The following is a 14950-nucleotide window of genomic DNA, read 5'->3' on the forward strand; positions in this document are numbered from 1 at the left end:
GTAAATGTTTCTGTTATTCTGTTGAATGTTTGTAACCGCAGCTTTGTGCCTAATAATACTTCAGTTACTCATGATAATAATAGTTATTATGTAGCTGTCTTCATTGCTAGCCCCATTTTACAGGTGAGAAACTGCAGACAGTGTCAAGTAACGTGAATGTCACCATCTTTCCTTTCCCATTCACTTGTTAACAATGTAAAACACCATAGTGTAGAAACAGTTTTTTCTTCTCTCCAACTGCGCATTCACGTATACCTTCCCAGTAAATGCTCATACAATCAGATATTTGGGGGAGAATTGTGCTTATGAATTGTTGACTCAGACTTATATTTTTTCAAAATGGGGAATTTCTGCTAAAAGCTGGAGTTCTTAAAAGAAAACAAACAAACTCAAAGACCTTTCAATTCTTTTGGTTGTAAAATAGATTTATATCCTTAATGTTGGGTGTGGCACAGTTGAGTGGCTCGGAGGTACCTTGAGCTACTTAAATAATATAAAGTTTGTTTCTAGAAATTTTTGAAGCTACAGTCCTAGAAAAGGTTACTTTTGGTTAGGGGTGGACAAAAAAGGGATGTTTGGCAAAAGATTCCAGCTGAGTTTCAGTACTACTTACCCAAAGAAGCTGTGGGAGTAACTCTTTGGTTGTAAGAAAACAGATCGCTGGGAAGACAGTTGCTCATTTTGAGCTCTGTGTGTGTGAAAATATACATAATCTTATGTGAGAGCAGGGGAAGCAATGAGACTGTATGAATTTCAGAAATGAGAATACCCCCATCCATGCTTGGACTGTGCATTTTAAAGTCTACTTGTTTCACTGACTCCAGATGTCTTCCATTAGTCCTCATGTGACTCCTCATGTATCAAAGTTTCTGAATTTAGAATCTGAATTTAGACTTTAAAGTGTCTAAATTAATGTTCTTACTTACCCGGCTTTTATTTGGAGTCTGTCTTGGTTTTATGGCCAATCCATTCTGTTGAGTATCTCAATCAAGCTGAAGTCTTATGCTCAGCTGTTACATTTTGAAGGCATTTTTTCTTAAGAGATTGACAATTAAGGGGCGTTTTTTCATTGTTCTTAACTAGAATTTTATTTTTATGTAGACTAAAGAATCTTTGGAGAGTTCCAGAGAAGTTTCCAAATTGCTTGAAATTGTGGACCAGCAGGCTATACTTACTGGAGATGATCAAAATCTTTGTTTTATGTTCATAATGGCCTTTCTAGAAGCACTGTAGCTCCACAGATGTAAGAAAGTTGTTGCTGTTTGAGAACTGTGGGATTTAAGATCTCTTATATCATAAAAGTGTTGGGAACATCACAAGGTGATAGTCTTCTGTGGTTTAGTATCCATATATGAAGCTTCTGATTATTACAAATTAGAAGGAACTACTTTCCAAAACCTATTCCTAAACAGAATTATGGTTGATAATGTGGTTTACCTTGGATTCCTGACATATATTAACAAAGATGTGGTTATAATAAACTATTATAAACTGTGTTCACTTCCAGACCAGTGTAAACTAGCCAGTTTGAATCTGTTTTGTAAACAATAAAACTTGACCATAGAAATCATATTGGAATGTGATGATGTAAAATGTTTATAATGTTTCTAAAACCGTCTACAGGTACTAGATCCAATTCATACCCATTTATTTTGGTGGCAAAACTTACATTTATTCAGATAGGAAGAAAAGTACGTTTTGCCCTTGGGTATACAATATCTGATTTATTTGTGTTTAAGTTGTTCTGCTCTTTTAAAAGTGACTGTTTTTAGACAGATTACTATTTCCAACATCTTTAAGTTCTTGCATAGAAATCATTAAAGCAGTGAAGCTAAGCTAAATATTTGGTGATGCAATATCTTTTACTGGTGTTGCTACTCATGATTAAATACTTCAGAGTATTTCAAGTCCCTGACTCAAAAAATGTATTGTCATTTAATTCACCCTGATCATTTTTCTTACTGTTAATTAGATGAGCATTGTTACAGTGCTACCATAGCAAAGTTATTGTAAAACAATTCTTTTTTTTTTTTAGTTATTTTTGCCATCTTTTATTGCAAATGAAGATGTAATTATTAAAGTAGTTACAAATAGTTGTTTATACAAGAGTCCAAGTTGTCGATTACCTGCTAGAACATTAGTGTTAGGAGGTGTTTATGGTATGCTGAAAGTATATGCTAAAATTCTTTAAAAGGTCTGGTTTTAGCACTGCTTTCTTGGATTAAATTAGGAAAATACATGTGGTAGATCTCAATCTAATATTAGTATACATTTTTCATAAAATTAAAGTTGATAAAGCTGTTTCTTCTGTCAAGTATTTTGTACCTCGTAGATAGCCATTAAGACTCGCTGAGGTTGTGAATCATTTAATACATGATTAATAACATTCTTTAAAGGTAATGGGTTGCACCACACTTCAGCAGATTAAATTTGCCTTTAATGCAGCATCAACAAAGAAGATACAGGCATAAGCAATTCTGAGGGTGTTGTTCAGTTTTTCTTTTTTTTATAGGAAACCTTTGAAAGGTGAGATTTTATATTAGAACTGATGACTTAACAAGGTTTTGTAGGAGACGTACTTCTTGCTATCTCTGCAATAGTATTTTCTTATATAAGCACAGAAAATCAATTTTAGTGATATTGTGATAAGCTGTTTAATTAATGTGGCTTTAAAAGTCAATGAATTTAAATAATTTATAGCTCATCTAATGTATAGACTGTGCAGTGAAGGTATTTTGAGGGAAGTATCTCCTCCAAATAGTAGTTGGAGGTCAGCTGCAATGTTTTACAGTTGCCCTAACGTAAACCACAGCTGTGTTCTGGCTACTTGGGTTATGGTAGACTGATGTTTGCAGAATGTTTTTGCTGAATCATAATTTAGCTTTATGCACTTTTTAAAAGTGTATTTCAGCAAACTTGTAATTTCAGATCTTAAATACTTCAGGCATGGTTTAAAAGGCCTTTATGGTGAGGAGAGTATTCCTCATCTCGAATTGCAGTAAGCACTAGAATAAAGGTATTGCTAACCATCTTAAGGCTGTTGCTTCCTGGTTTTCATGAGGTGAGATAACTGGAACAGGTTACATGAAACAAGTTTGCCTCATAATTTGTGTGTACCAGATAAAACACGTTAAAATTCTGAAATGTTCTTCTGGAGTTCTGAAGTACGTTTAAGATCAAAATAAGTATCACCTTAAAAAAATTATTTCAGATTACCAAGTTGCTTTCTTAGTGTGAGTATCTTCATCCTTATCTCTATTGTAACCATACAGTATTCTAAAACATTGAATCTTAATTCATTATCCACTAGGTTAAAGACCGAAATCTCCATTAGAGAGAGAGAAGCTAAGTTGGAGGTAATGTTTTTTCTTTTCTCCGCACAGTCTAACAATATCTCTGAACCTCATAACTTGTTTGAAGATCCAAGACAATTAATTCTTTTTTAACTATACATATAGTACTGTGTCATGGTGTTCAGAAGATATGCATAGTGCAAAAGACTAGCTTTCCGTGTTTTCTGTGGGAGGGACACCTTTAGTATGTCTGCTACACCCAGAGATTGCCAGTTTGCGGCCAGTCCGTTCTGGTTGATTGGTATGCCAGGCTCCAATGAAGGAATGGTTTAGTTGCCTTATGTTTCTTCGTCTTCAGGTAACCCAGATATTGACCTGAAATATAACCTGAGAACTGGGTAAATATTGACTCTGAACTGTACCCTTTGAGGGTTTTTTTATTTGTACTTCTTTTAAAGAGGAAAAGCTTTGGAAATGCCTCTTCAGGCCTGAATCTTTTGGTTTTACTTTTTGTTTGGTTGGTTGGTTTGTTTTGGTTTTGTTTTTTTTGTTAGGGGGGGGAGGGGTGTTGAGGCATATGCATGAATTTTCTGCCTATCAGGAAGCTAAATGATACACGGTACATTTTCTTACCTTTTTTCAAAGACAGCATCTTTGGATTGTAATTTTACAGAATTTTCTTCTGCAAGAAGTTGTCTTTCTGTTGCCCTTCAAAAAGGGTAGTCTGTTACAGAAATCCCAGCCAGTAAGAGAGTGGGAGAAATCCTCAGACCTAGTAAAGATCTTTTTTCTTGTAACACTGCTTGCCTACTTTTCAAAACGCAAAGGGGTTGGTGAGGTTTTTTTAACAGAAGCAGTGATTTTGTAGAAATGTGACAAGACTGTTCATCTTCATTCAGCAGTGTTAAGCAAAATTCTCAAACATTCAAACATGCACAGTAACACCTTTTCTTTCTATAGACTCCATTACCACTTCAGACGTGTTTTCTCTTAGTTTTTCTTTTTTTTTTTTCATCACATACTGTGTTTCAGCATTGTAGAAGGTGTGGAATTTGCATTTTTTGCTCCACAAAACCGTGTTCCATAATGCTGGCTTTCATTTAAAAAATAAAACAAAAAATGCAACAACCCTGCCCCCAAACCCAAACAAAACAAAAAAACCAACCCAAACACCCTACCCCTTACAGCTGGAAAAGATGGAAAAGAATGGAGAATACAGACAGAATAGGCTACTTTAGTGTTAGCTGTGTGAGCGTGTAGGACATGTGAACCAGGACCTTTCAGGAGAGTGAGCTGCTGTTCAGTGTGGTCTGGGCCATGTGGAGCCTCTGGTTGTTTTTTCCAAGGTGCCATGGAATGTCTGTTATTTTGCTGCAGGCTCGGTATTTTGGCTGTTTGTTGAAATACACAGCAGGAGGTCAAAGGACAGTCCCCTAGGGTGCTGAAGAACCAAAAATATAAATTGATGAATTTGGGTTGTTTAAAAATCTAGCATTTAAAACTTGAAGAGGTAAGCCAGGAAATCTTCCTTTCCTGGTAGTTCCCAGAGGGGAATATGGTCAGCCAGGGCAGAGGAGGACGATGGATAGGGAAGGGGGCCCTGTAGTAGGAGATAGAGTGCAGTAACTTTAAGTTGGGAAGTGTTTCGTAGCATGGATCATATTTGTATGGGTTTTGTATGACAGAAATATAACAAAGTATAATAGAAGTATAGCAAAGGGTATTTTAGAAAATAAAATAAGCTTAACTTTACCATACAATTTTAAAATACTTACTGCATAATTTGGCCTCACTGAAACAAAATATACCACGTCTGTGAGGGGGAGGGGGGGTGGGGGGGAATTGTGCTAAAAGTTTACAAGTTTATATATTTAAGAGGTTGCGATACAAATAATCATTTAAAATGTTTGTCTTCATGTACAGGGACATTTTCTATTTCAAAACCAAGATTAACTTATAGTTTTATTCAAAGGGGAAAAAAAAGTTTAACTTAATTTTGTTACTTAGGCACTTAGAATTTCATAAATGGGAATAAGATTATAAGGGCAAGATGCCATGTGGCATAGGAGACGCTTTGAGAAGACTGGGGTGGCTGTTTCCAAATGGCGGTTTTCAGTCATTTCCTTGGCTACAGGTCTAAAAACGGGTGGAAAAAAACTGCCTTTGTTCATGTTGTTTAGAGTTTAAAAAGATTTTTTTTATTGGTTAAGGTGTAATCAGACTCAAAAGTTTATTCTGTGACAAGCATGTAATATCTGTAGGACTAAAACACTGTAATGCTTAAAAAATATACTCACCTCGGCTTTGTCTTTCTTGCTTTTCTTTTGCTTTTATTGGTTTTGGGGATTTTTGCTAGCAAAACACAAGTTTAGTTCAGATTTGGGTTTTTTTCCCTCCAAATAAAAATATGCCCAGACTTAGTTTGCTTCCTGTTCAATTAGGCATAATTGAAATTATGTATATGAAATGGGCTACAAGAGTTGCTTTAAAGTTTTGCTTTGTTTCTGGCTTCTTTTTTTAACTTGGAAGACTATTTGCAAACACCTGTACTAACATCCATGCTCAATCTCTGCTATGTAGCAGATTTATGGGAATGTCAGTGTGAAATTGTTTCTACAGCTTTACATTGTAATCAGTTGCTCACGTATGTAAAATAAAAGAAATATCATTAATTATTACAGAAAATTTCAAGACCTAGTATATCTGAAGGAAAAACAGAAACACCAACTTTTGAAAGGTAAATACAATGATCAGCTGCATCTTGAAATCAGGTACATAAAATAACACATGCTGTGTTATTCCTCGGGTAATTTGGCAAAAGTATTTAATTAGTAATTTCATAATGTTTATTTTCTATGATGGAAAACTTTGAATGGCAGTCGTAACGTACTCAACAAGACATGTAGAATTTAGGTTCCAAGAGTCAAAACCCATTCTTAGTAATTTTTAAACTGCAAATTAGCCAAGATTCGTAAGGCATTAAATAAATTGTACAGATTGTTAAAAGAATCATTTTTTTATAATATTGCATATAAGTTAACGGTATTACTGGGACAACTGGGAAACAATCTTAAAATACAGTATAAAATGTTAATTCTTGGATATTCATTTAAGTTTTTGAAAACCTGTGTCATTTGTGGAATGAATACTCAACCAAATTTTTAGCGGAAGACATGTGAAATTGCTGGGTAGCTAACAATTATAGCTCTATACTTAAAAATAATGCAAAATTGTAGAATTTTTTATGTCACACTAGGGAAATAATTGAAATCTTACACATTTCTTTTGGTGTGCATATTGTGGGCAGACGTATACTTCATATAATTCATTAAATTATTACTCCAGATCCCACAGCCTTATTCTAGTTAGTGATCTTTCACAACTGCTGGTATAAATTTAAACTTTCAAAGCTTAGTCAAAACATAACTGTAGTTATATATGCATTCATAGTGCCTTGGGGAAAAAAAAAAAGGCAAACTGCTTTCAGAGTCTCTCTGTAGGTTACTTTTCTTAAAAAAGGTTCTGCTTTTATCTCTTTATTCTAATCATATGCAGTGTGGGCCAAATAATTTGAAATTTTACTTTCACTTAAAATGCTTGCTTAAGAATTGAGACTAAATGGTTCCAGTATTAGCAGCTAACCCTGTCTTTAAGCTACAAATTAGGAAACAGTCACTGTAATTCTGATTGAATATGAGGTACTACTTTCTCCTATCTTTGTGTTTAAGTAGAGAAAATCATTTTAATGTAAAAATCTGTTCTGTGTTTTCTGTTAAAACTTTGTTTGATGTTACTTTGTGGGCTTCCAGACAGACATCTGGAGTATTGTAGCTCTAGCATCAGATATTCTCAGTCCTCAAACACTTTTATCTGTTATTAAGCCAAGGTCGTTATGTTAGCGAGTAGTTAGTGCTGCAGGAGCAGATCAGTAGATGAAAGCAATTGATTCTGTGAATCCTGCATCTTCACTGCACTGTGGTTCGGAGGTATTATTTTAGACCAGATTTGTGTTCCCTGGACAGAGTGCCCATACTGTGCACATATTCATAGCTGTGTGGACCATCCGTTGTTGGTTTGGTCTTTTGAGGACCCAGCTCCAGTAGGAGTTGGAGCACTTGTGGATCAGCACTTCCAGTTCATTTTCCTCAAAAATACATCTAGTTTGCATACCCCAGGACTGCTCTGTAAACCAAACCAGTATGTGGAGAACGGTCAAGGAATGTGCCTCAAAACCATGGTGGTGTTTCACACCAAACTGTTAATGTAAATGCAGCTGTAATGCAGGTTTTGTTACCTGGAAGTACTTTTTCACAGACTGCAGGTGTGTTTGCACATACTTTGCAACTACTCTGTATGCAGATATGTAAATATCACTTGGTTATAATGCTGTTCTGAAATTGTATAGTTTTTTCTTTCTTGCTATAGAATTTTTTCCCTAAATGATTTTTAAAATCTTAATACGAAATACCAATATGAAATAATAAAATACTCTAAAGTGAAGTAAATATGCTAGCGAAGAGCAGAAAAAAATTTGAGGTAGTAGGATTTTAAAACAAAAAAATATTCAGAGCCTAGCTTCCCTCAGCCTCACTTGGCACCCAAATCTTACGTTTTCTATACAATAAGAAAAAGAAATAAAATCACTTTAATTTCTAGGCTTCTGTTGCTTGGTATGGGTGTATATTTGCATTGGGTAGACTCGTATTTTGGATTCGAAGTCATGTCTTGTGCTACTCACTTGAAGTAGCCTTATTCTGAAACCTGACTTCATATAGACCACACGGCAGCTAGTTCAGTAGTATATAGCCATATTTGATGGTTTAGCCACGGTTTGTATCATGCTTTAGAAAATGGGTTCGTTGTTTTCATTAAACAAAAGTCAGATTTTGCTTTCTAACTGTTCACTGAAATTCTCCTTTCCATATAATATAGTTATCATTCCTGCTTTTTCTAGTCTTTTTAATGCCTGAATTTTTAGGTTTTTTACACTGTAGCCAGTGTTTTTGGCACAAAGAGCAGTAAGGGTACGTTTCATTCCTAATAATGGATGGAGGGCTATTCTTTTTCAGTTACTGACTTACTATCAGAATGATTTCTTTAAATCCTATATGATTTTTCTTTTTGTTGCGGGATTTTAGTGCATCACAATTGCTAGATTTTGTTTATTCATCTGCAGTTCTCACTCAGCAGAGGTGAATTATTTAATTGGAGAACTGTTCTATCTAAATTAACTTACTGTTATGCTTAGCTATCAAAAAGATCACTGTTCTTGGTGGATAATTGTTTTTGTGATGATGACTGTTGTGCAAAAACTTGTTCAATTTTATTTTTATACTCCGTTTTCTTGGTATAAATGACTCAGGGGAAGGTATGCCGATAAGAAACAGCATGTTTCTGCATGAGAAATGAATATATAGGGATTTTTCTTCTTCCCCACTTCCTCTCCCCTCCCTTCCTGTGTTTTGCCAAAAATGAGTGAGAATGAGAGGCTGGGTTTGGATGAAGCTGGGATTTTGCTTACTAGAAGGTGAGGGAGATTGTGATGGATTCTTTTGATACGTTAGTGCAAATTTGTCCTTGGAAGAGTTTCTCCGTGTGAATCTTCTTGAGAGTGTGTGTACATATATGTAATCCACCTGGGATTTCCAGTGCAGAAACACTCCTCAGTGTGTGCTAATGAGGCATTCGTCATCCCTTTATTTAAAACTCCTTTTTTTTTTTTTTTTTTTTTTTTTTTGCATACCTGTGTTCAAAACTTCCCACATAAAGCATAATAGCATGCTTGTTAACTCTGCAACTACACCTCACCCTCAAGCTGCTTGTTGAAAAGTAGTAGCTAAAGGTCATGCACATACACTCTTTTGTAAAGAGTTGACTGGATTTTCATATGAAAACAATTCTGAATATTTACTAGCATTTATATAGCTGTGTATAGCTTAAGTGTTTCTCTGGAATAGATGAGGTAATTAGGACCAGTTATGGCAAGACCAGTTATGTCAGCCGCAGCTGACGGGTGGTTCTGAGTGTTGGGTTTTGTGCTGCAACTTAGTCTTGAGTTTTGCCTCAAATGTTACCTTTTTCCTGCCCTTTTTCTAGACGTTTGAGAGAGAGGAGAACAACTTGGATAGAAAATTTATTTACATATTCAAGAATATAATTCACCTATTTAAGATAACCCAATAAATGAAAAAAAAAAAAAAACACCTTTGTTTGCCACAAGTAGCAAATATAGGTTGTAATTTAGTGAAGAGGTTGGTCTATCTCTTGAGTGAATTCCTTATTATGAATGAAAAATCAGTTTAACAGGATGAAAAGATTCTTATGACTACCTCAGTGATCAGTAAGATTTCACCACTCAAGGTTATCTCAGCAGTCTCTTATCCCTACTCAAAGTATTCCTCTGACTTAAATTCAAAGTAGGAAAAGGAGTATTCTTGCACTAGTTTATTTAAGTGAAAGTAAAACTTGAAAACAGATTTCTGAATGTTTGTAGTATGTAGCACCTCTTCCAGAATAACCATTTTCTGTAGAATTCCATATCATTTAGCATATAGGCAAATCACATGAGTTGTTTTAAATTCCTGGATCAGTAGAACAACACGTCTAGTCTTTCAGCTTGAAATTATATCGTAAAAACATAGTAGCAGGAAGTCGGTTATTCCTTTTAAGAGTCCTGGAACTGTCTGTTGCTTAGGTAATGTTAAAGGTGGTTTTATCCCAAAATTATTTCACAACATTTTTAAAAATATTTGAAGAAATAAAGTACAAATGCATTTTGATTAATGAGATATTTGGTGATATTATCTCTCTCACATCTTTTGTCTGCATGTGACTGTTCAGAAACTATTTTCAATTTAAGTTTTAAATTTTAATGGTTAATTGGGGATATTTATTTGCTCCTAATTTCATGTCCTACATAGAATTTATGCCTGAAATCAGACCAACTGTTGTTCTTCCATCTTGCCCCCTGTTTTATTCTGTCTGTCACCATCATCATTTTAGGTAATTTGAGCCACTTCTCATTCTGAAAAGTTTTGAATGGGTTAGAAATTATAGTAAACTTTTACCAAATTTAAGTCTTTGGAGCAAAAAATTGAGCTCCATCTCTGAAAGGATGGGAGAAGCTGGTGTTCCTATAACAAATGAAGAGAAATATTAGAAACTAGTATTTAGGATTTTGACTGTTGGAATATGAAAATATGAGCAAATTGCATATAGCAATATGACCATTTTGTGTTTTTGTGGGTACAGGTGGCATTCGAAGTATACAGTTCAGTCTTTCTTTGGAGCATTCTGATTATTTTTTCCCGATCACCCTAAAGCACTGTATGCATGTGGCTTTATTCAAATAATACAAGGTTTAAACAATCAGTTTGTCTACAAAGTTTATACGCTGTGTTTTAGATTTTATTATACAGTAAGATTGTCATTTACTCGCATAATTCAATACTGATCTGTATTTCTTTTTCGTAAACATACAGTTTTACTCTGAAAAGTGACTGAGAATGCTACTTCACAGATTCGCTTTTTCAGTGAATCCAAATTTGGAGTTGCTGAACTAAACTTTAGATTTAAGTTAGATTTCCAACTGTTAGCTTTTTTTTCTTGCTTTACTCTCATTAGTATTGCAGGGTCAATTTGATGGTATAAAGGTACGAACTGGCTGCTTTTTCTTGCACATCATCAACAAAAGTTTCCAAGTAGTTGTATCTGCATCTGGGTCAAAGAGGCTGTGTAGGTAGAGGAACTAAACACTATTATGGAAAATTCCATGTGTCACACAAAGGGGACAACTTAACCTTCCTTTCTGAAGATGAAATGCAAGAACTCAAGAGTACTAATTGACTGCTAAATACAAAGCTGAGTTTCTAAATAGGTAAGAAAAAATGCAGCTGTTAATTAAATTCAGCCCATCTTGGCTATGAAAATTTGTGAGAAATACCATACAGGAAGTCTATAATACCGCTTTGAGTGTCACTTTACAGAGTACAGCCATGTGTTGCTTTATTTCACTTGTTATAAAAAGAACTTGTTTTGTTTCTTTTCAGCAAACAAGAGCATGACTCTTCAGACAAAACAAGAGAATGCAATAGAAATCAAACTAAAAAAGTTGCATCGGTTGAAAAGAATGAAGAAAACTCATCATTTTCAAATACAGAAAATGTTCCTAGTTTGGAACTCCCTGACAACAGCTCAAAGAATCCTTTGCGTGAGAAAGGAGTATGTTGTGATTCAGATAACAACAAACAATTAGTAGATGAGAAACAAAAATGTATTAATGATGAAAGTGAGTTGAAAAATTGCCAAAGCTCAGATACCATTATCTTGAATGAGCAGACTCAAGTACATAGCTTGAATGAAACTACACTTTCAGCAATGAATGCAAGGGACTTAAAACTAACATTGGGTGAAGATGTTAGTTTTGAGCAGTTCTTGAGAAAAAGAGATGAACCTGAATCCGTTAGTTCAGACATTAGTGAACAAGGCAGTATTCATTTGGAGCCTTTGACTCCATCAGAGGTACTAGAGCATGAAGCTACTGAAATTCTTCAAAAAGGTAATGTTGCACCTTCATCGAAGAAAGCTGGACAGCTCTCCGAACAAACAGATGAGACTTCTAAAGAAAGCAGTCCCAACAGAATGGAAACAACTGTAAACAAGACAGACGAAAATGAAGCAAGCTGAAATTATGTTAATTGTATTGTTTGTTATAAACAATGGTAAGAACACCATGGACCATTCCTGATGAGTGTGCTCATTGATGCCAATTATTAAAAATAAAAAGCGGGGGGGAGAGGGAGGAGAGAAGGAGACACTAAAGGGAAGTTTTGCATATGAAGGTGACATGTACATGTATATAAAACTGAATTAACTAAATTTGCAAACGGTAACACATTCAAATATATCTTCTTGTCTCTTGGATTTGATATATCTTACTAGACTGACATTTGAAAGAAGGAATAAATTCTAATTTTTATAGTTAACTAGCCCAGGATAAGGTGATTTGTTTGCCAATAAAATATTTTTTTAAGTCCTTCAGTGTGAATATCATTAAACAGCGGAATTCAGTATGAATTCGCTTCTGATGCTGAAATGGAGCACACTTGTAATGATGGTTAGTGGTCTGCTGATAATCTGGGTAAACATAACCCTTTGGACTTGGTGTCACATTCCTGTCTTTAAAAGCATGTAAACAGAGTTATATGAATCTATGCACCTCTGTACAGGTGTAATCCTGCCAGGCTGTAAGCTTACCTTAATAAACTTTCAGTGAAAGTGGAATTATTACAATAAAAATATATATTTGTGGGGTTTTCAGTGTGCAGAAATACCGAAAATAACTGTATCAAGTAGAACATACTGCTGAAAGTACAGTAGCTGTTAGGCTTTTACCATTGTTTTAATTATTCTTAGCTGTAGACCCATAGGAGTGGTCTGTAAGTCACACCAAAGTATGGTTTAATGTAAAAACTGTTTTAAGCAAAAAGAAGGAAAACCCCAAACTGGAAACACCAACTGGCATGCGTTTTGCCATTTTGCAGCTGCTACTGGCTAAGTGCTACAAAAAGGACACAAGAGCATATAAAGTAGAATTGTACAGTTCAATTACAGGACTTTTTGTAGTCTAAATTGTGTACAGAAAGATGGCTGCTGGTTTTGGTTTGGTTTTTTGGTTTGTTTTTTTCTTTTTTTGTCTTCTAGTTAGCAGCTAGATGTAGGAATGCATATGATTAATGGTAGCTTGCTCTTACGACTTCATTGCTCCATATGAAACATTCAGAATGTGCTTTTGACTTACAGTTTTGTTTCTAATGAATGTTAAATGTTTTGAACAGCTGTTGAAGCACTGCTGTAAATTATTACTTTTTGAGTAAATATTTGCAACAAAAATTTGTCTTTGTGCATATTTTTATGCTCAGCTTGAAACTTTGGGCATAGTCTTCCACTTTTTTTTTTTTTTTTTTAAGATTTAGTGACAGTTCCCCAAAACAGTTTAATTTTAAAATTGTGATTTTAAGACTTATGTGGGGTTTTTTATTTTGGTTGGGTTTGGGGGGTTGTTTGGTTTTTTAGTATTAAATGAGCAAGTGCCTATGCATAAACATATTTTTGTAGCTGTGTATTGTGGTAAGATGTGCTAACTTCTGCAGATTACATAGAGATATTTTTCTGGGCCATCAGCATGCAACTGAAGTCTACCCTGTCCTCCTAGGTTAACTGGGCTCAGCTGCTAAATGAATCTAATCAGCAACAGTATTAGAGACCAACCAGCTTATTGTTGGAGCTTCTCAGTAAACCACATCAATCTCAACATCTAAAAAATTGCTTCAAACTCTGAAGAGTTATAGGACTTAAATTTTGAATTGCGTGTTGATTTTCATCCATGCGGGTTTAGAAGACTTTTAGAAAGAAACATGGAACAGTTTACATAGTCAAAGCTCTTTAAGATCTGCCGCTTTAAGAACCTCAAATAGTAAGACACATGAAAAAGCTGAGAGCAATAATTGCAGTGTTCTTTTGTTCTTTAGAGATTTTAGTGAAATTGTTAACTCATGGTATGATTAACCAGTCCGTCTTCATGTACATACATGTGGAAGATTATAAAATATCACAGTATCACAATGAGGACAGTTCAAAGAACTTATACACCAAGTTCCATCGCTGATTGTTACTGAAGGAGTTCCTGAATGCATCTGCATTTAAATCCAGAGAAATCTCTATAGTATTTTTAATCTGATTAATGATCTTCCGTGCAAATGATATATTTTGAATAACACTGATATGTGGTGTTGGGAAAGATTTAAGTTCAACTGGAACCAGCTGTATGATACTTGCTTGTAAATTCCTCACGTTTGTCTTTTATTATGCAATTAGATTTTTAAAATGTTTACCATTTTAATAAGAATTTGGAAGAATTTGGCCATGTACTGTTGATAAAATTTGGAAAATAAAACTGAGATTGAAAAATCTGCGTATTTGGCAGATGTATATATATCTATTCTGAGATACTTAATGTGTAAAGCATTGCTTGTTTCAAACCATGTAGAGAATACTTATACGAAAAGTGGTTAGGTATAAAACACCCGAATATCTAGTAGCCCTTCCAAAGGAAGAGGTGGAAGGGAACTAGATTGTTCTAGCAAGACTGTCAGCTTTAAATAGGTAGGTAAGGCATATCGTGAAAACAGTGGCATGGTATTTTTGTGAAGGAGAAAAACAATTTCATTACTATTTTTCCTATAGGAACTAACTCATTTGCTGACTAAAACTGTAGGAGACTGTATAATTATGAAGATTAATCTCTATCATGTTGTTTGGGAGATTTCCTATAGATAAGTTAAATTGGGAATTTGGCTGAAGTCCCTCCAGAAGATCAAGTTACATTAAATGCATTTTGAGTTATTTGATTGTAACTGCACATAATTCAGTTTTTTGTTTGTTTCAGAGTCATTTAAATGTCTTTTTTTCCATCTGACCGTTGGTAGTTCTTATTCTGTGCCACCTCTCCTTCTGTACTTAGAAAGACATTTTACCTCAAGTTTTCATTGCCTTACCAAAAAATGGTAACTTAAAGTTAATTCTTGGTATCCATACTAGAATCGCCATTTCCCCACATCTCAAGAGATTTACCATATTTGCTTGAATAATCATTTCTG

General features: G+C 34.7%; 1 protein-coding gene across 1 annotated transcript in view; it reads left to right on the plus strand.

Moving 5' to 3' along the window:
- ZNF280D (zinc finger protein 280D) overlaps positions 1-13696 on the plus strand; it is a 52515-nt gene extending 38819 nt beyond the window's left edge. Inside the window, exons 17-19 of the mRNA XM_082488573.1 lie at positions 3311-3356; positions 5975-6030; positions 11342-13696. Of these exons, the coding sequence (XP_082344699.1) occupies positions 3311-3356; positions 5975-6030; positions 11342-11978 (739 nt within the window). The 3' untranslated portion in view covers positions 11979-13696. The remainder of the gene's footprint in view (positions 1-3310; positions 3357-5974; positions 6031-11341) is intronic.
- The last annotated feature ends 1254 nt before the right edge of the window (positions 13697-14950 follow it).

The sequence above is a fragment of the Vanellus vanellus genome (assembly GCF_965231255.1).
Source record: "Vanellus vanellus genome assembly, chromosome: 11".
NCBI lineage: Eukaryota > Metazoa > Chordata > Aves > Charadriiformes > Charadriidae > Vanellus > Vanellus vanellus.